The 24,698-nt window shown below is 41.4% G+C and overlaps 1 protein-coding gene across 1 annotated transcript in view; it reads left to right on the top strand.

Annotated features, from left to right (window-relative positions):
* The window catches only part of LOC310778842 (cholesterol 7-desaturase nvd), a gene marked incomplete at both ends in the record, with an annotated part of 25,976 nt that extends 10,149 nt beyond the window's left edge, over positions 1–15,827 (top strand). The window contains 4 exons of the mRNA XM_083639285.1: positions 3,651–3,776; positions 5,504–5,623; positions 10,360–10,536; positions 15,666–15,827. Of these exons, the coding sequence (XP_083495411.1) occupies positions 3,651–3,776; positions 5,504–5,623; positions 10,360–10,536; positions 15,666–15,827 (585 nt within the window). The remainder of the gene's footprint in view (positions 1–3,650; positions 3,777–5,503; positions 5,624–10,359; positions 10,537–15,665) is intronic.
* Positions 15,828–24,698: the final 8,871 nt, after the last annotated feature.

Genomic DNA, 24,698 nt, shown 5'->3' with positions numbered 1-24,698 from the left:
GAAATGTGTGGTGTGTGTTATCAGTGTATATATATATATATATATATATATATATATATATATATATATATATATATATATATATATATATATATATATATATATATATATATATATATATATATATATATATATATATATATATCAGTGGTGTATGAAGTGTATGGTGGGTGCAGTGGGAAATGTGTGGTGTGTGTTATCAGTGTATATATATATATATATATATATATATATATATATATATATATATATATATATATATATATATCAGTGGTGTCTGAAGTGTATGGTGGGTGCAGTGGGAAATGTGTGGTGTGTGTTATCAGTGTATATATATATATATATATATATATATATATATATATATATATATATATATATATATATATATATATATATATATATATATATATATATCAGTGGTGTATGAAGTGTATGGTGGGTGCAGTGGGAAATGTGTGGTGTGTGTTATCAGTGTATATATATATATATATATATATATATATATATATATATATATATATATATATATATATATATATATATATATATATATATATATATATATATATATATATATATATCAGTGGTGTCTGAAGTGTATGGTGGGTGCAGTGGGAAATGTGTGGTGTGTGTTATCAGTGTATATATATATATATATATATATATATATATATATATATATATATATATATATATATATATATATATATATATATATATATCAGTGGTGTCTGAAGTGTATGGTGGGTGCAGTGGGAAATGTGTGGTGTGTGTTATCAGTGTATATATATATATATATATATATATATATATATATATATATATATATATATATATATATATATATATATATATATATATATATATATATCAGTGGTGTATGAAGTGTATGGTGGGTGCAGTGGGAAATGTGTGGTGTGTGTTATCAGTGTATATATATATATATATATATATATATATATATATATATATATATATATATATATATATATATATATATATATATATATATATATATATATCAGTGGTGTCTGAAGTGTATGGTGGGTGCAGTGGGAAATGTGTGGTGTGTGTTATCAGTGTAAAACAAAAGACAAAAGGTGAGAGCAGCGTGGTCTCAGGAGGTAAGAGTGGCTCTGGCTGTAGCTCTGTTGACTGGCAGGGGAGGTAGGCGATATCTTTTTCCCCATGATGGCGAAGGCTAGGCGAAGGTATAACCCGCCCCTCTCTGCCTCTGATTGGCTGACTGCTCTCGGCTGCTCTCGCCTGCTTCCCAGGCGAGCCAGAAGCCATCTCAAACGAGCCTAATATATAAATGACTTTCATTCAATGTCACGATGCTGGGGGGGGAAGTAGGCTACTTCCAAACATTATTACTATAACTAGATAAGCTATTAGTGGTGTGTTTGCTGGACAGCTAACATTCATACTTTATTAAAATGACTATGCAGTCAGTTAGTTTCTGCTGAGGATATAAGGGTCATCTAAGCATTCATTTGTTCATAACGTGAGCAGCAGGTGCAAAACAATCATTAAATCAACAAGCATGAGATGGCAGATGGCAGCATATAGAATCAAAACTTAAGGTTATGTGTGAGATCTTACTTTATTATATTAAATGTTACAATTGAAAACCGTATAACTGAGTTATTTAGGCCTACTTAGCCTATTGTGCAGGCATATGAATGTGTATTTTTTCTTGTCATTCTAAACTTCATCACCTTGTTTCCTCTGATTAATATTTTAATTCAAATACATGTCATTCTTGTGTTACAATGAGCTGAATTAGTTCAGTGTAAATAACCCTGTTTTATATCACCCTTGATCAATTCTCTGTCTATAGGCTACATACGTGCACTGCCAAGAGTAGCGGCAGCGTTATAAACCATAGATATATGACTATATTAAAAACAAACACACTGGTGTCTTTCATGCAGGCTAGCAAGCATAACTGCTCTATGTCTGTCTGACCCACTGAGTCTGACGGTCTGACCACAGACTGTAACAGAGATGTAATGCAGGATAGCCAAGCGAATGTGTTTAGATGGAATTTTGACGCTAGGCCAATCGGAGGCCGAGAGGGGCGGGTTATGCCTTCGCCATCATCCGAAAAAAATACTGGAACAGTATGCAGGCCAAAGTAAATGACGATAGGCCCTATGGCCGTCACAGTGCACCTGAACGCAACATGCAAGATACCCGCTGAATAAGTGTCGAAATGTTCATGTCATTCTGGCCAATACTCCACTTCTGTTATAACATTTCAGTCTGGAATATGGAATAGGCTATCTTTCAATAATCTTTATGACTAAAAGGCTAAAAGTAATCTCATGTGCGGCCCTGGGAGACTCCCGCAAAAATCGGGAGTGTTGGCAGGTATAATCTCCAATGTGTGGCCCTTCGCTTACTTAAGTCAGTGTGGCCCTCAGGAAAAAAAAATTCCCCACCACTGCTCTACACAGACTATTAACAGAATGTCTCCACCTTTTAGTCCGAGAGCTCCATCAGGTGTAAAAATGCACAGGCTACTGGGTCAATGTCTTTGTGAGTCTCTCATTTCTCCCAAGTAAACAATTAGCGTTGTTTTGGCGCTCCGATTTGAGGAGCTGTAATTATATGGAGATATTCCCTTTGATATCCTTAGTATGGCTGAAAATAGTTTTGCGCATCTCACCTGCAACATGATCAGGTGGCCCTGTATCTAGAATGGAGGCCAAGTCCTATCCACACTGTTTAGTCCTATCCACACTGTTTAGCTGTTGCATTTCAGAGAAGGGCCAGTCCTTACTGTAATGGCAAGATGGTAAACTCACCTATGGCTTCTACTGCAAGTAGGGTCTTTGTACTGCAAGTAGGGTCTTTGTACTGCAAGTAGGGTCTGTTCATTTTGTATTGCAAGTAGGGTTAGGGAGGGTCTGTTCATTTTGTCTCACATTTTCTCAAGGGTTTATTGTTTGGATGTGTCAGCTATATATTGGACATTCACGTGAGCTTGAGAATTTGACCGCCAGTCACGATGCTGTGACGATGTCACGAAGAGTTTAAATAGATCAGCTTATAAAAATCAAAATTATAATCTACAATAATGAATAAAACATAATGAAAAAACTTTTTCTTAATGAGTTTGCGAGTAATTGCAATGGTGACCTAAAGGTTAGAGAAGCGAGCTTGTGACCGGAAGGTCGGGGGTTCAATCCCAGTGACCCGAAGGATAAATGTGTGTGTGGAAAGTGAAAGAGCAGTACTTGCCCCTCCCTCATTACCACCACTGAAGTGACCTAGAGCAAGACCCTTAACCCCAACCGCTCCAGTGGAGGTGATCAGTATCCAGCAGGTTTGACTGTGGTTGTACTGGTCGGTTTCCAGGTGTGAATGTGTGTGTGAATGTGAACAGGGCCCGCTTGAAAAAGAGATGGAAATCTCAATGTGATTACCCTGGATAAATACAGGTGAAAAAATTGCAATCAATAAAGAAAGTTTTTTTTTTATCTACAAAGTAAATAAACCCTGTAATGTTTCACTCATTGTGCTCTGTAATAATAAAATAATTCAGTATCAAACTTGAGAATTGGAGAATTTGTAGCTGAGCTTTGAGTGGTATCACCAGCTGTTGTCACATCTCCTGTCCTGACTTCTCCCCCCTACAGGAGATTCCTGAGAATGCAGCAGATATCGCCCACCTGGCTCACCTGCACACACCAGGAATGGTCAGCGGAGTGGATCTGCGCTACACACACAGCAAAACATGGGAGTTTGTGCGACATGACTGGAAGGTACAGTAAGAAGCTCTCATGATATCAAGTGTCAGGTCCAGAGGTAGAAAGTAGCTAAATACAGGGCTGCCACCAGGGGGCATGATCTGGGTCCAGAGGTAGAAAGTAGCTAAATACAGGGCTGCCACCAGGGGGCATGATCTGAGTCCAGAGGTAGAAAGTAGCTAAATACAGGGCTGCCACCAGGGGGCATGATCTGGGTAGTGTAAAAGTGAAAGCTATGCCTACCACCGCGAGACCTGGGTTCAGTTCCCAGACGCGTTACTTCCGGCTTGGTCAGACCTTCCTACAGATACAATTGGCCGTGTCTGCGGGTGGGAAGCCAGTGGGGTATGAGTCCTGATCACTGCACTATAGCGCCTCCTCAGGTCAGTTGGGGCCCCTCTTCAGGGGGAGGGGAAATCCTCCCATGTGCTATGTCCTGGTGGTGAAACGCCTCGCTGTCAGGTGAAAAGAAGCGGCTGGCGCCCGCACATGTGTCAGAGGAAGCATGTGCTAGTCTGCAACTCTTCCCAGATCAGCAGAGGGGGTGGAGCAACGACCAAGACAGCAGGCGGCAGAAGATAAGTACCGGTAGATAAATAAGATACTCTGCTGAAGTAGAGCTTTATGTCTGCCACCGTGGCACATGGTGAGTGGGTCATTATGTTGTCATGGTGACGTCTGTGTGTGTGTGCACTGTGTTGTCATGGTGACGTCTGTGTGTGTATGTGCACTGTGTTGTCATGGTGACGTCTGTGTGTGTATGTGCACTGTGTTGTCATGGTGACGTCTGTGTGTGTGCACTGTGATGTCATGGTGACGTCTGTGTGTGTGCACTGTGATGTCATGGTGACGTCTGTGTGTGTGTGCACTGTGTTGTCATGGTGACGTCTGTGTGTGTGCACTGTGTTGTCATGGTGACGTCTGTGTGTGTGTGTGCACTGTGTTGTCATGGTGACGTCTGTGTGTGTGTGCACTGTGTTGTCATGGTGACGTCTGTGTGTGTGCACTGTGATGTCATGGTGACGTCTGTGTGTGTATGTGCACTGTGTACACCACACTTTCCCCCTATAGACTAGCTGATTATTTTAGAGCATCTTGCTGGATAAATTGGTGTGATATGATCGCTACACAGCGAATCCTTGTGGAACCACTTTGGATAAACTGCAAGCATGAAAGGGATGTTTGAACGAGGTGTGTATAAAGGAAATTGCAATAGCCCAATCAAAACAACATAAAGGCCATGAATAAATTACCTTCTCCAAGTCAACTGAGGATAGGAGCGGCTACATTTTCAAGGTAATTGTCAGCTTCAGGAGGCTTGCACATCACAGAGCGCCACTAGCTTTTTAGCTACAGGGTTCCTCTTTGTAGATACGCTCCAGTTCACTGTGGATGATATTCACAGAATCGGGAAGATCAAACCCTATTTCAGATTCGTTGTCATTTAATGGAAATTCTTGGAGATCCAGCACTTAATTATCTCTTGCAGACAGTTGGTGTCACTGGATTTTAATTGGAGGTATTCTGTGACTGGGTGTCATCTGCATAACAATGAAAAGACTCATAATATCTGCAGATATATTGATATCTGCAGATATTATGAGTGAGGGGGGAATGCCTGTGTCTGAATGCCAACCCAAAGTAAGTGTGTGTCTGTGTGTGTGTGTGTGTGTGTGTGTGTGTGTGTGTGTGTGTGTGTGTGTGCACGCACGCGCGTGCGTGTGTGCGTGTGTATATTCAAGGTTACATGGGAGCCAGAATCAGAGCCTAACAAGCACTGTTCCCAGATGTTGGTGAAGCATGCTCTCACTGTATTTGGACGCCACTGGCCTCTGCTGGATGTTGACGTTGTGGCCAGACAGGTACACTTCAGTCTTTGTTTCAGCTACATTGAGATTTGGGGTCAAATAGCCAGCAATGGACAATGAGTATGAGAGACTGGGCGATAGGGAAATGCAATAATTTGATCAATGTAATCATCAATATCCTAGGTGTGTTTACTATTAGTAGCAGTTGGACAATTTCGAAAAATATTTTTGGGCTGAGGACCGGTCACTTCATCTATTTTCTTGTCTCTGAGTGGTTGATGTTGAAAAATTGCCAGCAAATTTTGCTCTCCAACAAGCTTGGGTAGATTTCAAATTGTCACATTGCTGTCAGTGCAGGGGGAAAATGTGAGTACATTTTCTGCAAATTTGCACTAAACATTGCCTGTGTATCATTAACAGTTCCCAAAACAGCAGAGACAGTCAGACAGTCTCTCTCTCTGCCTGTCCCTCTCCCCCCCCCCCCCCCCTCTCTCTGGTGGCATTATTTTACATTTGAGGGATAGCTGATGACGCTCTTATAGAAAGTGACTTGATAAGCAGTGGCTTGAAGCTTCAGCAGGTGTCTTGCTCTTCAACCATTTGACAGGACACATGGGTGTTGATGGAGACACGCTGGCTGTGGAGTCGCACGGTGATGTGATAAGACAAAAACACCAAAATCGGGGCTATCAGAAAAGGGAGGCCACAGGGCCATATAATGAGCACAATTACCAACAGCCATTGCTTTTGCATTGTGTTGGGCATACACGTACTGTAGCCTACAAATGCATGCGGATAAACTAAAGATTAGGTTAATGTAAACACATACACAGTCCAGTCCCATGTATTGACTGGTCAAGAACTGATGTGACCCTTCCTTTCCTTTTTGGGAAGTTTAAAATATCTGCTTATGTTAAGATGGTATTTGTCTCTCTCTCTCCTGTCTTTCTCTTCAGCATCCGATCAAGATAAGGCGCTTCAGAAAGTCAGACTTATATAACCCTTAATATATACTGTCAGAAATAATGGTACAGTACAAGTCCATATCTGTACCCAAAGGTACAATCTACCCCTCAATGGTGCATTAGTGGTCCTCATGGTACTAATTATAAATCTGTGTTGTGGTGCTACAACACCCAGTCTGCAAAATGTATTTGTGTACATTTTCTTTGCGTTTTATATCTGTAACTTTTCAAACAGTACATTTTCTTCCAAAGAAGCATCATCAAAGCACATTTTTGTCCCTTGGGGTGATAACTACCCAGGGTACAAATATGTACCAGGCCTAAGGGCTGCTGCTGTATTAAAGCTGCATTCAGCAATGTTTTTGTGTTAAAACAAGTGTTCAATGGCTCTATATTCTGACAGCAATCACTGTTTGGTCAGTAACTTGGAACCTCCAACCCCCCGCTGTCCTCTTATCTCTCTCCTGTAGTCCGGCAGGCAGGGCAGACATATCTCCGCAACCGTTACTCATAGAGACTCATGGAGGCGTTGAATTCGGGGTGAAAAAATACATAATAGTCCTTTATAGGCATCGCGATCTGACCTTCCGTATCCCATAAAATGTCAACCTTTCTCTGATTGGGTAGTTTGGGGTCGCCGCCAATTTTTGGCAGTTTTGCCGGATCCGCAACACTGCCGTAACACATCTGGTGTACATTGCCTTCAAGCCTACTGGTTACAGGCACTCAACAGAAATCCATCACCCTCCCATAGGAACTGCCTCTCACACAGCTTTGTTAGCTTTTGTTTTTTCTTTCAAAGTCTTTCAAAATAGCTGCCTCAGCCTCTATAGGGTTTAGGGTTAACCCAGCCTCTATAGGGTTTAGGGTTAACCCAGCCTCTATAGGGTTTAGGGTTAACCCAGCCTCTATAGGGTTTAGGGTTAACCCAGCCTCTATAGGGTTTAGGGTTAACCCAGCCTCTATAGGGTTTAGGGTTAACCCAGCCTCTATAGGGTTTAGGGTTAACCCAGCCTCTATAGGGTTTAGGGTTAACCCAGCCTCTATAGGGTTTAGGGTTAACCCAGCCTCTATAGGGTTTAGGGTTAACCCAGCCTCTATAGGGTTTAGGGTTAACCCAGCCTCTATAGGGTTTAGGGTTAACCCAGCCTCTATAGGGTTTAGGGTTAACCCAGCCTCTATAGGGTTTAGGGTTAACCCAGCCTCTATAGGGTTTAGGGTTAACCCAGCCTCTATGTTGCTGCTGAACAAACTCTTTGATGGTTGAGAAATGACCCACAACTCTTTACGGTAGGTTGCATCATATTGTGCAGCTGTGGACAGACAGTACAGCTCTCACATCACTGAACGCTGTATGCATGAAATAAGCTCTGTGGTTAACAAAAGTTTATGAAACCATGACGTTTGTGTTCAGCAAGATAATCTTCACAAATGAGGACCACTTTTATGACTTTTGAGGCATTTTCTGAAAATCATGTAAAAAAAAAGGAAAAAAATCTATGGAGAGTAAGCAAAGGCCTAAAGCCCCGTGTTCTCTTTGGCAAATTCTGAGGAAAGAATAGGGGACTACTGTAGAGGATGGTCTCATATGTCATGCAGTATCCATCTAAGGCTTAACAAGTCTAGATTGTGGCAGAGTGTATCAGGACAAATGGCAGATCTGATACCATCTATTTTCTCAACAGAAAATGAAAAAACCTCAGTCAGCAGTAAAAGAAGCAATAACACCAACAAGGGCAGGTTTCACAAGGCAGCCAATTTAACTCGATAAAAAAACGGTTTATGAGAATTACAATGGAAAAGGGAGGACACTTTTGAAGCAGATTATTAAATGACACACAATATACTTATGATGATCAATGGTCACATTTAAGAGAGTGTAATGACGATCAGAGACTAAACTGATCTCCATATCAAAAGCATTTGTGGATTTTAGGTTGAATTAAAAGCAGTATATTAATATTAAATAATTCATTGTCAAAAGAACTCTAGAATACATCTTTGTGCAAGTTGAAATCACCTACAATGATGCTTAGTCATGGCTCAGGACAAAAGAGTCATGACAGGAAGATAACCACACATAGAACATGATCAGCATATTTGATCCTATTTAACTAGTCCATGCCCAGGGATGTGCAACTACTGTAGACTTCCGGGAATGCGTGCACCACAACTCCTCGCAGACTTACCAAAATGCCAGCTTAAGTTTGGGAAAATGGAAAAAATCACCTTCATCAGTCCCTGCCTGCCTATCAAGGTCGTCAATTTAGTATGGCAAGCTATGGCAGCCGCCATACCTTGGCTTCTAGCTAAATTTGAGAGAGAGGGAAGGAGAGAGCGAGGGGGAGAGACAAAGCGGAGAGAAAGATATGCGCACAGGAAAAATCTCGTTAAACTTAGGACATAGGAAGGCAAACCGGGGGCGCACTCCCCGCTCGGGTCGGTGTTTACTCTGAGCGCTGCTCAGAGCACCGCTGTTTACATAGTACAGTGAATGGCCCATGATAAAGTCAATGAAACGCAATTAAAAGTCAATGGAATGTCATTACGTTCAGTAGACTGAGCCCCGTGCGTCGTGAGGTGCGCTCCCCTCTCTCCTTCTCCTCCCCTCTGCTCTCTAAAAATAATAGTCTTGCTTAGCAATGCTCACATCTTCCATACCGGTAGTCTTAGTTGGAAGAAGAATATTTTTTTTTACCCTTAATAAATTTAATCAATCAACAACATTTTTTGTCTGAAGGATCAGGATCAGGATATACTTTATTGTCCCCGAGAGGAAATTTGTCTTGGACAACAGTGCTACATACAGCTGCATCATAAGAAGACAATACAAATGACAATAACAAACAGGAACAACAGAGGTCTACACATATTACGTGAAGAGTTGAACCCTACGTATGAAGTGCATGGAGTTGTATTGCAACTGACCCGTCAAAAGAAAAGACCCAGAAAGTAAAATTGCACTGAGGATAAAAGATGACATGTGCAAAGAAATGGGCAGGAGACTAGATCAAGTGACCTATGCTACTGTGCAAAAAGTGTCTTACAATTAAAACAAATGGCAAGGTAATAAAGCAATATGATAATAAAACCAATAAAATAGTAAGAAGACCACAGCATGATCACGTTTAAAAAAAATGATAAAGTGCATTATTAAAACATGAAAAATTAAAACAATTAAAATAATAAAAATAATAAAAAGTTCAAATAGAAAGAATAAAAAAATCCCATAACAGTTTTCAGATTATTATTATTTTTTAGATTAAGCAGGTCGTTTGTTCAGGAGTGCGATTGATGTTGGGAGGAAGGAGAGCTTGTAGCGATTAGACTTGTACCTACATGCTCTGTATCGCCTTCCAGAGGGTAAGAGTTCATATTCTGAGAATAGGATATGAGAGGAGTCATTCAGAATGCGATGGGACTGCTTGATCACAGCTTCCTCAAAGATTGATTGAAGGGACGGGTAGTTTTTGATTCCTATCACCTTCATAGAGTCTTTCACCATCCTTTCCAGCTTGGATTTACTTTGGATGGTGAGGGAGCCAAACCAGGAAGCTAAGCCATATCTGATCAGGCTACCGAGAACGGCATTGTAGAAAGTTAGCATATTTGTACATGTAGCTTGGCAGCACTGCGTGTGCAAAGTTTCACAGTACATATTGTATGGTACATTGACAACAGTTTTATCAAATGCAAGGAGAAAGTGAAAGACATATGGACTGTAAATCATGTTCAAAGTTCTGTATCCAATCGGTACTACATCCAGGAATAGTTTACGTTTCTCATAGATGTCAACTTTACAGTAACTTTTTGTGTTCATCTTAGGTTGGCCCAGGAGTGGTGTTTCTGCTGTTTGACCACAGCTTCCTGGGTCGAGGTGTGATCATGCACTGTGTGACCCCAGTGGAGCCTCTGCTGCAGTGCGTCTCCCACACCGTCTTCTACCAGTCCAACATCCCACCACTGGTGCCCAAATTCATCCTCAAAGCAGAGTGTATTCAGGTACAGTACCCCTTACCCTCTCTGCTTACTAAAGTAAATATAGTATATAGTATATAAAATACTGTGGAGCTGGTGGTCCGGGGCGGCGGTGTTGCCGTGGTGACGTGATACCGTTCCCATCAATCATGGTGATGGTGTGTGTGTGTGTGTATGTATGTATGTATGTATATGTGTGTATATATGTGTGTATGTAGTTGTATATATGTATATAAAATGGCTAGATGAACTACCGTATACAAGGTAACCTACAGTTTAGTTCACCAAAGTGGCAAATACTAATAAGGAATTAATCAAAAATGTTTTGTTAACTAAGTTCATTTTTATTATTCATTATAAGTCTGACCATAAAGGGAACAGGTAGTTTCGAAATTAGAAAATTATGATTTGAGGAAAAGGGGTGGGATTAAATAAGTGTATACTTCTTCCCACTCCTTTTCAAATATGTAATGACAAAATTTAGTTTGATCTTTGTGTTTCTTTCATACATTTATATATTTTAATGGCTTAAGGATATATCTGTACTTATTGTTTGTTGTTGTTGCATATTTTAAATAAACTTCAATCAATCAATCAATCAATCAATCCAATCAAACATTGATATGGCAGCAGTGCAATGCATGTGAATGTGAATTAAAAGTATCTCAGAATGCATAGCACGTCGAACCTTGAGGTGGATGTCACTTTGGTAGCCGGTTGACATTGAGCTGAACGCTGATACCTACCCAGTATTAGTATGGCGTCGTAATAAAGTGCTCAGTGAGTATATATCTTAATATGTAATGGCCTGCTGTGTCATGCTGACTGAATGTTTGACTTTGAGGATAACACTGGTGTAATTTTATTTTTTTCCTATCACCATTAATGTTAATGAAAAATGTAAACACACTGATGTATTTGACAGTCAGAAGCTGCTGTCTGTTCTACTGCAGGGTTGCCCTTCCTACTGGGAGTCGTATAGAGAGCCGCAGGAACGAGTCCGGAAATCATCGATGCTAACACTCCTGGTTCTTCACTGTTTTCGCCTATGGGATTTTTGAATGGGTTTTTGGCGTGATGCTTCTAATAAGGTATCTGAGCAACGCAAGCTTAATCAAACGCGAACCAGTGTTTAGTAATATCATATTCACACATGAGGACCACTTTTATGAGTTTTGAAGCTTTTACGTGCCGTTAAAAGGGCGGCTAGCTAGCAAATGGCTAAATGAGACTACACTGTTGAGTCGACGGGGATATTATACGTCAATAACGTCATCACTTCAAAGGACAAACACATAAATTATCTTTCCCTCACCTGGTTCAGCCCGGGGTAATCAGTGCACAGCAGCGCACACATCAACAACAGTCCAGGTGAGTGCTGATGTGACGTGGAAGCCTATGCGACAGTGTGTAGTTCTGTATTAGCTTAGCATGAGCTTTTTACTTCTAGGGCTCGCATTTACGCTTCAAAACTCATGAAAGTGGTCCACATGTGTGAAGATTATCCGGCTGAACACTGGTTCGCGTTTGATTAAGTTTGCGTTAACCAGAGACCTTATTTGAAGCATTGCGGCAAAAAACCATTCAAAAATCCCATAGACGGAAACAGTGAAGAACCAGGAAGTCCAGGACTTCCGCGTTCTGACTACAAAAATACGTCATCCCTGCAGCTCTCTATTGCTTTCAAACATAGGCTACATTAAAAACTGCTAACAGAGGCATACGGCTGTATTGGCCTATACACTATACTCTATAATCTATAGCTGTACACGTTAAGCTGAGTTGATTATATTCTTGCTTACAGTTTAATCCACCCAATAAAAGCAGAATTTACATAACACTAAGGGCCTATATAAAAAGTATGCAGACAGATAAATAGATAAAAACATCCTTCTCTTCCATTTCATGGAGAGAGAGAGAGAGAGAGAGAGAGAGAGAGAGAGAGAGAGAGAGAGAGAGAGAGAGAGAGAGAGAGAGTTCGGAAATGTTATTTTGGCCGATTATTTCTCCCCTTTAATAATACCAATTGGTATTGTATTTTATATCGTTGGAAAGCCTGATTAGTCACCTTTACAACGAGGTACAACTTGTAAGGATTGTGCATTCGTGGAATGAGCAACACAGCTAAACGTGTGGGTAGCGCCCCAAAGAAATGTGCCAAAGTCTCCTGCAATATTCTTCTGTTGGTATTCACTCTTGTTTTGAGCTTTAAGTACTGGCAGGTGTGTGCCAGTCACAGGTGTGTGACGTGTGACTGGCACCTGATTGGCACCTAATTTGCGGTGCCAAGGTGTAAAGCTGTTGTGGCTGCACATTCTTTGGAGGCGCTACCCACATGGTTAGCTGTGTTGTAAAGGTAACTAATCAGGCTTTCCAACACTATAAAATACAATACCAATTGGTATTATTAAAGGGGAGAAATAATCAACCGAAATAACGTTTCAGAACTTTTTTTTCTCAGGAGTTTATATATATATATATATACACCTTATTTTTGAATGCCCCGCTGTAAAATAATTATGGGTACAAGGTCCGGTTTAACGTGACTTGATTGTTGCAGCTTGCCATTTCCTCGTTAATAACGGCACGTTAAAACTCTGATGATGGTGCAGCTTGCGCATTTCGAGGAAATGTGCAAGCTGCAACAATCAAGTCATGTTAGCCCTGAGATTTTTGCCAAGCTGGACCTGATTAGTGATTTGCTCTGTTCGCCTGCAGCTTTGAAACATTACAGACGGGTGTCAAGCTGTCAGCAACAAGGCTGGGAGGATTACACCGGAAGAAGCACCCATAAGGCATCATGACAGCTAGAACTGTCAGACAGGCAGGCAGGCAGGCAGGCAGACAGACAGGCAGACAGGCAGGCAGGCGGGCAGGCAGACAGACAGACAGACAGGCAGACAGAGTTTTATACTGTATATAGGGTTAGATATATACATACAGTTTGTCCTCTTGTCACTTGAGCAATTGTGCATTGTGACATCACTGATGATGTCATCAGTGATGTCATAAGTTAAGACTGATGATGTAAACTTAAGGGACACACACACACCTGCGCGCATGTAAACTTAAGGGCAATAACATTGTGTGACCTGCGCGTGCCAATAGAGCATGCGGAGTGTATGCAAGCTGCAGAGCGGGCGAGCCTAGGAATCGAGCGCGCGAGATGCCTATATATACCGTAAATTCCGGACTATAAGGCGCACCGGTGTATAAGCCGCACCTGCAGAGTTGACTGTTTTTTTTACATATATAAGCCGCACCGGACTATAAGCCGCGGGTGTTTTGATGTTTAATTACCATATGTAAGGGTTCGTGCACAGAGGGGATTGTCGGGAAAGAGATGGCTGTTTGGGGAAGCTCCCATTTATTAACATTTCAACAAAACAAGTTGCATATTTGCATAACGTATTCAAGTGTTACCATTTAGTGCAATAGTAGCTACAGAACATGTACTGTGCTGTGTAAATTTAGGGGTCCTTGGCATGAAAAAGGTTGAAAACCACTGATCTACATTATAGCCTACAGTAGTACCATAACAAAAAACAAAGCTTACAGCGCTTGACGAGGCAATATCAATGGCTAAATTAAATGTGGTTTTTTTAAAGTGCAAAATAAAGTGCCTGTAACACGACAGTAAGCGCGTAAGCCTAAAGTTGCAGTAACACGGCTGCTTAAAATATACGGTAATCAGCCTACCAGAAAAGTCATTAATCCTCGTCTTCATCTTTTAGGCTAAGGTGCAGTACACGGCTGTAACCAGAAAAGTCAAGTCATTAATCCTCATCTTCGTCTTCTTCCTGCGTACTAAAACCACCAAAGTCCTCATCTTCAGTGTCGGAAACGAACAGGCTCAGGGTGGCTTCGTCAGCCACTCTCCTCTCTCCTTCGTTGTCGCTCTCAAAACCAACGAACTCCTCTTCGTCACTGTCGGAATCGAACAGCCTCTGAAGGCCCTCAGCTGTGGCGGCGTCCTCCTCTTCATCACGCAGCAGTCCAGCCTTTCGGAACCCGTTGGTGATCGTGGATGTTTTGACACTCCTCCACGCTGTCAGGATCCACTGGCAAACTTGAGCCTTCAGTCGGATCTGAACGGCACCTCGGCCGTCTGCTCTCTGTGTCAACACCCTGATGCCAAGGTTACATGCTGCTGCTCGATTTCCTTCTTTCCTTCTTCTTCTCGCCGCCATCGTCGTAACACAGCCAGTTCTCCATCTTTTGAAGCATGATGTTAGATTACAACGAGCTAGTTGTGTGGCTTAGCCTTCCAAAATGTTGCCGTTAGTTTTTTAGAATGTAATACATAGAATTGGGAATGTTACATTCAATTTCATTCAGACTGTCTTTCAGTCTCAATCGCTGCCATTTTCCCCCCGGAGCGAGGGAGGAGGGAGGGTGTTTTACCGTAGTGGCTGAGAGAGCGTAGTGGCACAGTGCTCCAATCAGGTCGCGAGGCACATTTTTTGCAACATCATCCAATCAGGGTCTCGCTCTCGTAATGTCTGTCTTGCTCTCGTTCTGCCTCATACCAACATCCATAGATTTTGGAGGTTCCCGAGTGGCCGTTTGCTGAAAAAATCCATAGATAAGCCGCACCGTTATATAAGCCGCAGGGGCCAAAAAAGCCCAAAAAACGGGAAAAAAGCCGCGGCTTATAGTCCGGAATTTACGGTAATAGCTATGTGTGTGTGTGTACACACACACACACACACACACACACACACACACACACACACACATACACACATTACATCATGTTAACATTACTTTATGGCAGCACAGCCATTAGTTCCACTCGTATCAAAATCGTGTATTTGCCTTCCACTCTGCCTTAAGTTTCATTTTTCCTCTTTTCATTTATTTCATTCATAAAGAAACAGTGCGCATTAATGGGACAAAAGGGGAAATAAACCCCATTAAACTTGATAATTAACCGCATGATTCAATTAAATTCAAATCACTTAATTTTCCATGAGGAACAACATGCATACAGTATAATCATGTCTACTCTGCAACTATGATGAACTATGAACTACTGCAACTATGAATGAATGATCAAAATAAGCAATACTGTATGTGAATGGCTTACCTCATGTGGACTTAGCTTAACTTAAACTGTATCTAACTCCCCCACCCCCTGTGTCTATGTCCAGTTTGAACGAGATGTGATGATCTGGAACAATAAGAAGTACATCTCCAAGCCTCTGCTTGTGAAGGAGGATTCGGCCATCCAGAAGCACAGGCGCTGGTTCAGTCAGTTCTACAGCGCCAACAGCCCGCGGCTACACTACCAGCACGATACTCTGGACTTCTGACCTTCCTCATGTGCGACAAGAGGAAAGAGAACAGACACAGTAGGGGACAGGATGTGGGGACAGCAGGGGACAGGGGTGTCGATGTGGGGTCGGGGGTTGATATTAATCAGAGAGACAGTCGAGGATTGATTTCTGCCTGTCGGATCATGATGAATGAGTGGGGAAAGGAGACCTGTCCATTGGTCCAGCAATCAATCAACATTAAAATAATCAAGGAGAGACAATAAACATAAAAAGAGAAATTCAAATCACAAAATTAACACGTCTCAAAATATTGTATCATGTGACACACTTTAGCACATCAGTACGGAGCAATGCCGAAGCAGCACAAACCCAGGCGTGTTTGCACAGTCACGCTCATACAGACATTGCAGACAGTTTCTATGTACTGTCTAGCCTGGTAAGAGAGAAAAAACTGTGACGAACCCAAGCCAAACAGTGGTCATAATATATGATTGTGAGAATAAGAGGGGTTTGACTCTAGATTTGAATATTTCAACAGAAGTAGCTTCCATGACTGCAAGAGGTAGCTAGTTCCAGAGATAGGGAGCTTGGTAGGAGAACGCTCTACTGCCTGCTGACTTTTTCTTGATTTTAGGAAGAGTAAAGTAGCCAGTGGCCTAGGTATTATACTCCGAGAGGTGCAGGTCCTGGCAATGAAAACTTGTCAGATAAGTTGGGCTGATCGGATTGTATAAGAGCTTCTGTTGAAAGTGGAAATGCCTAAACCTTAAGTTATCACATAAAACCTCCTTTACTTTGTCTTGTTTGAACAAGTTCCAGCCTTATGTATGTTAAGTGCCTAAAGCTATCATGTGGTGGGACAGGATGATAGCAGCACCCAGTAGGGTTAGGGTTAACCCTAACCCCGCCCCTGGCAGCACCCAGTAGGGTTAGGGTTAACCCTAACCCCGCCTCTGGCAGCACCCTAACCCAAATGTGAAAAGACCCATCGCTAGTGATCAAAGCAAGCAATACTAAGAAAAACACCAGAATTGCCTAGCCTTGTAAAGCTGACAAGAAGACCGTTAGATTGTCAAAGCCGTGTTACTCGGCAACATGTGGAGAATTATATATCCTGTGATATGTATTGCCAGTAACAGTCTTGTGCTTGAGTGATAGCTTCAACTGATGTATTCATATTTTTTCTATACTGCATGTTTCATATAGCTCCAGCCAGCTGGCTTTATTTTGATCGGTGCACCCAGAGGCACCATTGACGCATTGCTATGTTAGGAAATAGGTCAGTGAGAAGGCTTCTGTTGCTGCAGTGTAACTCACAACACATCATGATTTAGTACCAGTTTCTTTCTCACTTTGTCTGAGAAGGGTCTGTCTGCAGCCTGCAAGGGAGGGGCGTAACATGAAGTGGGAGTAACTTGTAGCAGGGGGCATGACTTGGAGTTGTCCAAATCAAGGACCACGCGAGATGTCAAAACGAGAACTTGTCTGCAAGACGGCAGATCATATAGACACTGCGGAGTGCGTCATACTTAGAAAGCTGCGAAGCGGCGATCAGGTGGAAATGTTCTCAGATATAGATATGGACAGCCTGACAAGGTTTTTGTTGACCCAGCAAGTGCATTTAGCCTTTCCCGATCATATGAGAGGCTGCTCACTGTAGAGTAGTTTGTTTACTTAGCATTATTCAACTAAGTTTCCTACCGTAATGTTACATGTTCACAAATACCTTGTTGCATGTAAGTTAAGTCAATAACACCAGCAATTTAAAAATGTTTTTTTTATGGTTTCAAGATTCAAGATTCAAGATTTTTATTGTCACTCCATGGTACAAGTATCACGTGTGAAATTCTTGTGCTGTGGACTCCGTTTACAACATAGTGCAAATAGTACAAATATAACAGGGCATATGGGTGCAAAAACAACAAGAGACACAACAAGCATAAGGCAGTATAGTGATAAGACAAGTCAGAGACAGTGGCATATTCACTGCACATAGGTGCACGTGTCGGGTGCATACTTTAGACGTGCTTAAACATTTTAAATTCTGCGTATTTGACATACAGGTGCAAATAACATATTCCTTATTAAACATACAATTAAACTCGGCATTTTAAATTCGGCGTATTTGACATACAGGTGCAAATAGCATATTCTTTATTAAACATACAATTAAACGTTAGACATACGTAATGGTAGCAGCTACAGTACGGTACAGTGCGGCTACTACTGTACACTATTTGTGTATGTTAAGGAGTCTCGTGGCCTGCGGGAAGAAACTGTTCCTCAAGCGATTTGTGCGTGCTTTCGGAACCCTGTATCTTCTCCCTGAGGGTAGCAGGGAGAACAGGCTGTTGTGGGGATGGTTTGTGTCTTTGATGATCTTCAGGGACCTCCTGAGGCACTGCTGTTTATACAGTTCATGCAGATCTGGTTACTCACTATTCAAATCATCACAATGCACAACCGACATGTTGCCTATACGTTAACATCACAGCTATGATTACTGGCTTGCTAGCTGCAAAAGTTAGCTACAGATCGCTAACAGTGCATGTCTGTAGCCGTTTTCACACATGCGCTTTATACCGGGAAATGACCAGAAAGCGGTGTAATGCCTTCATATGTGAAAGTTATTTTCCAGTATAAGCGTGACCCCGTCATCGCAGACATTTCACCACTTCAGAGGTTGTCATAAGAGCGGTATGTCTGCTTCATGTGTGGGCGTGCCGATTCCCCCCCCTCCCCTCTCTGCTCGCTCTCTGGCCAGCCCTTCAGGCCTCCGCAGCAGCCCGACACACAGGACAGACACAGCGAAAATGGCAGCGGCTTGTTCTGAGAATCTTGCAAGCCGCACAACGCTTGTAGAGAAAGCAAATGCACGAAGCGAAATGTGGAAGTATTTCGCTTATGTTGCTGACAGCGAAGGCAAGCCCCTGGACACATCAAACGAAGCCAGTCTGTAAAAAGTGCTTCAACGAGACGCAGGTGAACGGATAAACATTGAACCAGCCAGGCTATTTCTCTCAGACAGGGATCCCAACTTCTTCAAACATTTCAGTTCAAAGACTGGTTAGCGAATGTGAAGGATACAACATACATGCCCTCTTAAGTCAAACGAGTGTGATTTATTTTGTGACAAGCAAACTTATTTCACCATCGGAGTTTTGCCGACCCCCAAAGACGATTCCCCATCCAAGTGCACACGTCACTCCCCACCCGCTCTGCACTGCCCCCCCGACCCCCCTCAAATACAAGTACTTTAGCTGCTATTTTCACACATGTGATCTCTCAGGTGTGAAGGGAAATTCCAGGAAATAGCCAGTCTTGATTTACAGGTAATTTCCCTGTCTGTATGTGTGAAATCAGCTTGAGTGTAGCAGGGCAGGCATGCCACAACTTGAACTGGGCGTAATTTGAAGTGGCCGTAACTTGTAGTGGGCATAACTTGAACTTGAAGTTTAACTTGTAGTCTTGCAGGCTGCAGACATGCTCTTGGGGCAGACAAGCCAACTTAAAACGGGCGTAACTTGAACTTGAAGTGATCGTCTTGAAGTGGGCGTAACTAGTAGTCTTGCAGGCTGCAGACAGACTCTCTTGCCTTGTCCACTTTAGAAAATATTAATCTCAGCTTTAACTATCAGGCTAAGTCTTTAATGTTTAATCAAGCTGGGCCTGCCGCAACTACGGCAGGTGTGTTTATTTTCCGAGGAATATCTCAGGTTGCTCAACAGTCAGCTGATAGTGATTTTGTTAAGGTTGCCGAAGCAGTGTGCAATGACAAGCTAATCTTTTTTTAGAAACTATGATCTTTCTTTTTTTGTTTTCTCTCTCTCTCTCTCTCTCTCTCTCTCTCTCTCTCTCTCTCTCTTTTACACTGAAAACAACGTACAAGTCAAATTTGAGCATATTGAGCATTAAAATGTAAATCTTTTATGTTGGGGTTGTTTTTAGGCAATTCAGCTTGTTTCAGAAATGTATCTTGAAATAAGTGAAGTGATCTGCTTTATTTTTCAAGGCGTTGTCACTTATATTTCAAGATGATTATTGAAAGAAATTGAATTGTATTGAAACAAGACATACTGTAGTAAATTATTGTAAGATGGGCATTTTAACAAGAGCACATTGTATTTCTACTACAGAAAGCTGATACGGGATCCATGACATGCAAAGAGAATATTTTATTTGTCGGATTATTTTTGTTTTCATAGTTTGTCCGCCCATCTCAAGGGTTTAATATCAAGAATAATTTATCATTTTGTATTTTGACAGGCTTGGCCTTTTCGTTTGATTTCCTGCTGTCATTGGTTCTTCAAAATATGGCTATGCATGTTTTATCATGAGTACTGATCTTTTCATGTGTATTTATTTGTTGTCGGCATTTCAAGACACAGATGTATTTGTTTTCTTTAACAGATCTGTATGTAAGACAGCGGTATGCAGTTTAAGCATTTGTGAAGCTTTCTGTTTGTTTGTCTTTTGTTCTATTTGGAGATTACAGACTGACTTCACTGATGACTGCAATGCTGGGAGGCTTTACCAAATTTGAGCATGCCTGCTTTGAAAGGCAACGTATGGCAATAATGTAACAATAATTGCCTTTGTGATGGGACTGGCTTTCTGGGATTGTATGGCATTAATACTTTTTCTATTTATTTCATTTCATTTTGCACCCTTTGATTTTCAGGTAGTCCTAGAAGAGGGGGATACATTACCAAGTAAAAAAATAACCAGCAAAGTTAGAAAGCACAATACTCCATATGAATATCTGTTTGTAGGCTGGGCCTCTCTCTTCTGAGTCATCGGAACATTTGCAGTTATTTTTGTAATTTGGACGATCTACAAATGTTTCTGTAAATATGCAGAATAAATCGGTCTACTCTGCTGTAATGTGTTTGCTCATGCATCTCTGCACTGGCAAAAGAGCACTTTAACACACTAAATGGGGTGGAATGGTGAAATGTTGTACTACTTGGCCAGTGGCACTTCTCTGTGGCTCATAATGTCTCTTATCACTCCTTATCTGTGAATGTGCTTATCGTAGCTGGGGTCATAGAGGGGGAGAGCTTATTGTAGCTGGGGTCATAGAGGGGGAGAGCTTATCATAGCTGGGGTCATAGTGCTACATTATGTTGCCTTTGTTCAAAATGAGCATGACATCAACAATTGGCTCACTTGAGTTTTGCCCAAGGAGAAAGTCGACCATACTGAGGAAACATACTTTCTCTTATGACCCTGTTATATTTTGGATGAAGTATAACGCAGGACAAACATGTTCATTGTTCTTCTGAAGCATGGATGAAGCTGAGGGGGAAGATGTTATATTAGAAGGCGAGCACCAGCCAGTTCTGGAAGACAGCTACCATGGAGCGTTATCCACAACCAGGGAAACAGCGGATGCCATACAGCCCCTGCTCCAGCATCAGCAGCAGCAAACAGATGGGCGTGGCCAAAAGACATCTGTTCCACAAGAGCTGGAATCCTCCGCCGCGGATCAGCCTGGATGCAGTGGAAGTGACAGCAGCAGCCAGCACAGCGGCAGCAGTCATGGGCATGAGTGCCACATCTGCAGCGAGCGGTTCGTATGCACATGCAGAAATGTGTCACTAGAAACTGAAATTTAATTATTTACATTTGAATTACTCAACTTGAATAATTGCATTAAAAACAGATTTTTAATATATTGTATGTTTAAATTGAATAATTGCATTGAAAAAATAATCTGAATGGTTTAGTTTACTTTATTTGCACAAGCAGAAAAGACAACAAGCAAAATGCAAAGAACAGTGGATAGTGCTGGGAGAGCCTGGAGGGCTTGTTCAGAGTCCTCTCCCATCATAAGCCATTCATATAGGAGAAGGAAATAAAATAAATGGTATGGTATAATTTGAAATTGAATTTATTCATTTGAAACTGAATTCCAAGTTTTCAGCATGCCGAAGAATGACCAAAGACTTGATTCACAGGCTTGTGATTGGCCGAAAAGGAGTTCTGTGAATCTGCACTCGGAGAACTGAATTTGAATTGTGGGAACTGAATAGTTTCAGAGCAAATTAATTCAATTTCATAATATTACATTCAGTTTCAAGTTGATTGGAATTCAGTTTGTCACAACCTGACTCAAGGTAGGACAAAAGTGGAGACCACACATGACTTAAAGGTAAATATAATTAAATGTATTTAATTAATCTAAATAAAATGTACAGTCAGTAAGTCAACAGACTATTGGTCTGAAGTGCCAATGGGCTGTCACAAGTTAAACTAATACTAAATTCAAATTATGTGATTCAAATTCAGTTTTTAATGCAATTATTCAAGTTGAGCAATTTAAATATAAATAATTCAAATTGAGTTTAGTGACACATATTTCTGCCCATAGGTTCGACTCGCGAGGAGAGCGCCGCGTTGCATTATTGAACTGCGACCACACGCTGTGTCATCGCTGTTTAGCTGGCATCCTGAGGCGGGCGAAGGATCCCAGCCGAGTGCAGTGTCCCTTTTGTCGGCAGAACACACCCTCGCTGCAGTGGGAGATCCAGAGGATGCAGGAGGAGGTATACAGTAACAGCGTCTACGAGCCTGGCCCTGGCCACGCTTCTGGCCACATCGGTCCCGAGCCCGGCCCTGAGCTTCGGGCCGTGATGGAGCCACCATTGTGCTGTTTGTCTGTGGAGTGGCAGCTGGAGGCAAGCGCACAGAGAAACATATGTGGATGCTGCAGCTGTCCCTCTTGCCTTGTCAGAGCGCTCAGGCTGATGCGACAGCCCTCACTCTGCTTCTCCATAATGGCCCTGCTGCTTCTCTTCCTGATGTTGATGGGCTGTTTTCTTTGCATGGATGTTCCTTTCATGAGTCTTTCCACAATGTTCAGTGATGCAATGAGGCAAAATGACTGCTGGCAAAGATAACTGTCTATATTTGAGAGAATGCAATCATCCGCATTTTTATTAAATATTCAGCAATGAACATCAAGCAACATTCCCCACCCTCAAATTGATATCTAACATTCACGAATGAAGCCTAAAACAAATTGATATCAAAATCGTTATTCCATCATTCCATTAACTTAATTTGTTATCGATCATGTACTCCAATAAATGTAGACTCGCCCTTGGACAGACTTTTCTAATGAGCTATAGCTGTCTTTTCAATGTCATACTTATATCAGGATGATGTTAACACTGGCAGCATAACCATGACATATTTATGTCTGTTTTGAATCTTGCCCGCACCTAAAAGTCATATGGACTCCTTAATAGGATATAATGTGAGTGCATCTGAAGATTTCATTTTCTAAATGATGAATATCTATTAAAAAATGAAAACCATTAGCTGAAGTTAATCATTCATTATCTCGATATAACTAAAATGTGAGAGATCCAGTTTCTGAAGTGTTGTCATTTTGTCAACCAATCACTCTTGTTTCCTTAAAGAGTGCCATCACTATTAGGTACCACAGACAGTGGATGTTTCATTTTGTGACAAATCTCTTGTTACAGTTTCTGGGTCCTACACTGTTCTTCTTTCCTGTTTGACCTACTTCTGCTGTTCAGAAGCTCACTGCTGTTGCATATTCTTAGCAACAGAAGCCCAGCTGGATCTGCTGCTTTCATAGTCTGCATGAAACGGCCTTGGCCCTACAATCTGATCCTTTTTATGTTGTTTATTCAAAGAGAGAGGGAGAACGAGAGAGGAATTATGAAAGCTATAAGCTAAAACTTCTGCTCTTCTAGCCTTTTTTCTCCCCTTTCTTTTTTGTTTTGTTTTGTTTTGTTAAAGCTTGCACATTAAGTTTCCCACAATGCATTTATTTTCAATAAATGGATTATTTTGGCTCAAATTTTGTCTGGCCGATTTTTGACGTGTGGAGTTTTGACTTGATTCAAAGGGAAACAAATGAAAGAAATAGAGGAGGAAACTAGGATGGTTAAAACATAAATCTACAATATTAACAATTAATGTAACATGTAATAATCTATGGAAAAATAGATATTAAATAGTTTTGAAGTCTTGAAACGTTGCCCTCTTTTGCACTATATAAACAACCCTCTGTTGCATCTCCCCACCCCACCCCCCATGTTGTGGACTTTCAAGTCTAAACCTGGACACTACATGTAATAAGTACTATAATTAACGTTTAATCCATCATTAACTAACTGCTTAGATGGCTTATATAGATTACACTTAAAATGTTACCGGATTGGGGATAGGATTTTATTTTTTTATTTAACCTTTATTTAAACAGGTAAAAACACGTTGAGACCGAGGTCTCATTTTCAAGTGTGACCTGTTCAGACAAGTACAAATTACAAAGACATAAAAACAATCAATACAGTCCGTACAAAAACGAAAAGAAACAAAACATTTAACAAATACATGTTAAAGGTGGAAGAGATTCAGCATGAGCACACCATAGAAGCTCTCTCTAAATCTCTTAACAATAATTTAAAACTCGCAAGGGGAATCAAGCTGGACAGCTTCAGACTCTGCTGAAGCGTGTTCCAGGCCGAGGGGGCAGAGTAGGAGAAGGCCTTTTTTCCGTGCTCAGTACGGACTGAGGGGATGGAGAAAGTGATGAAGTCCTGGGACCGTAGGCTATAACTGGACTGATTACGAGATAGGTAGGATGTTAAGTAAGGGGGCAGCAGACCTATAATGGATTTGTAAATAAATATGTACCAGTGTATGGTTCTACGCATGGAGAGAGATGACCAATTGACCAAGGCATACAGAGTACAATGATGTGTGATGAGTTTACAACCAGTTATAAATCTTAGTGCACCATGATAAACAGCGATCAGATGGTGTAGTGTTTAAGACCTCATCTTCTGACAGCAGGCCTACACAGTATTGTCTCAATTAATTAAGAAAATGCAAAGGAGAAATAACAGCATCTCCGTCATGACCAGTTGG

This window comes from Poromitra crassiceps (assembly GCF_964638095.1).
Source record: "Poromitra crassiceps genome assembly, chromosome: 6".
NCBI classification, from domain to species: Eukaryota; Metazoa; Chordata; class Actinopteri; order Beryciformes; family Melamphaidae; genus Poromitra; species Poromitra crassiceps.
Note: the sequence above shows the minus strand (reverse complement) of the source record. Positions and strands in the feature narration are given on the sequence as shown.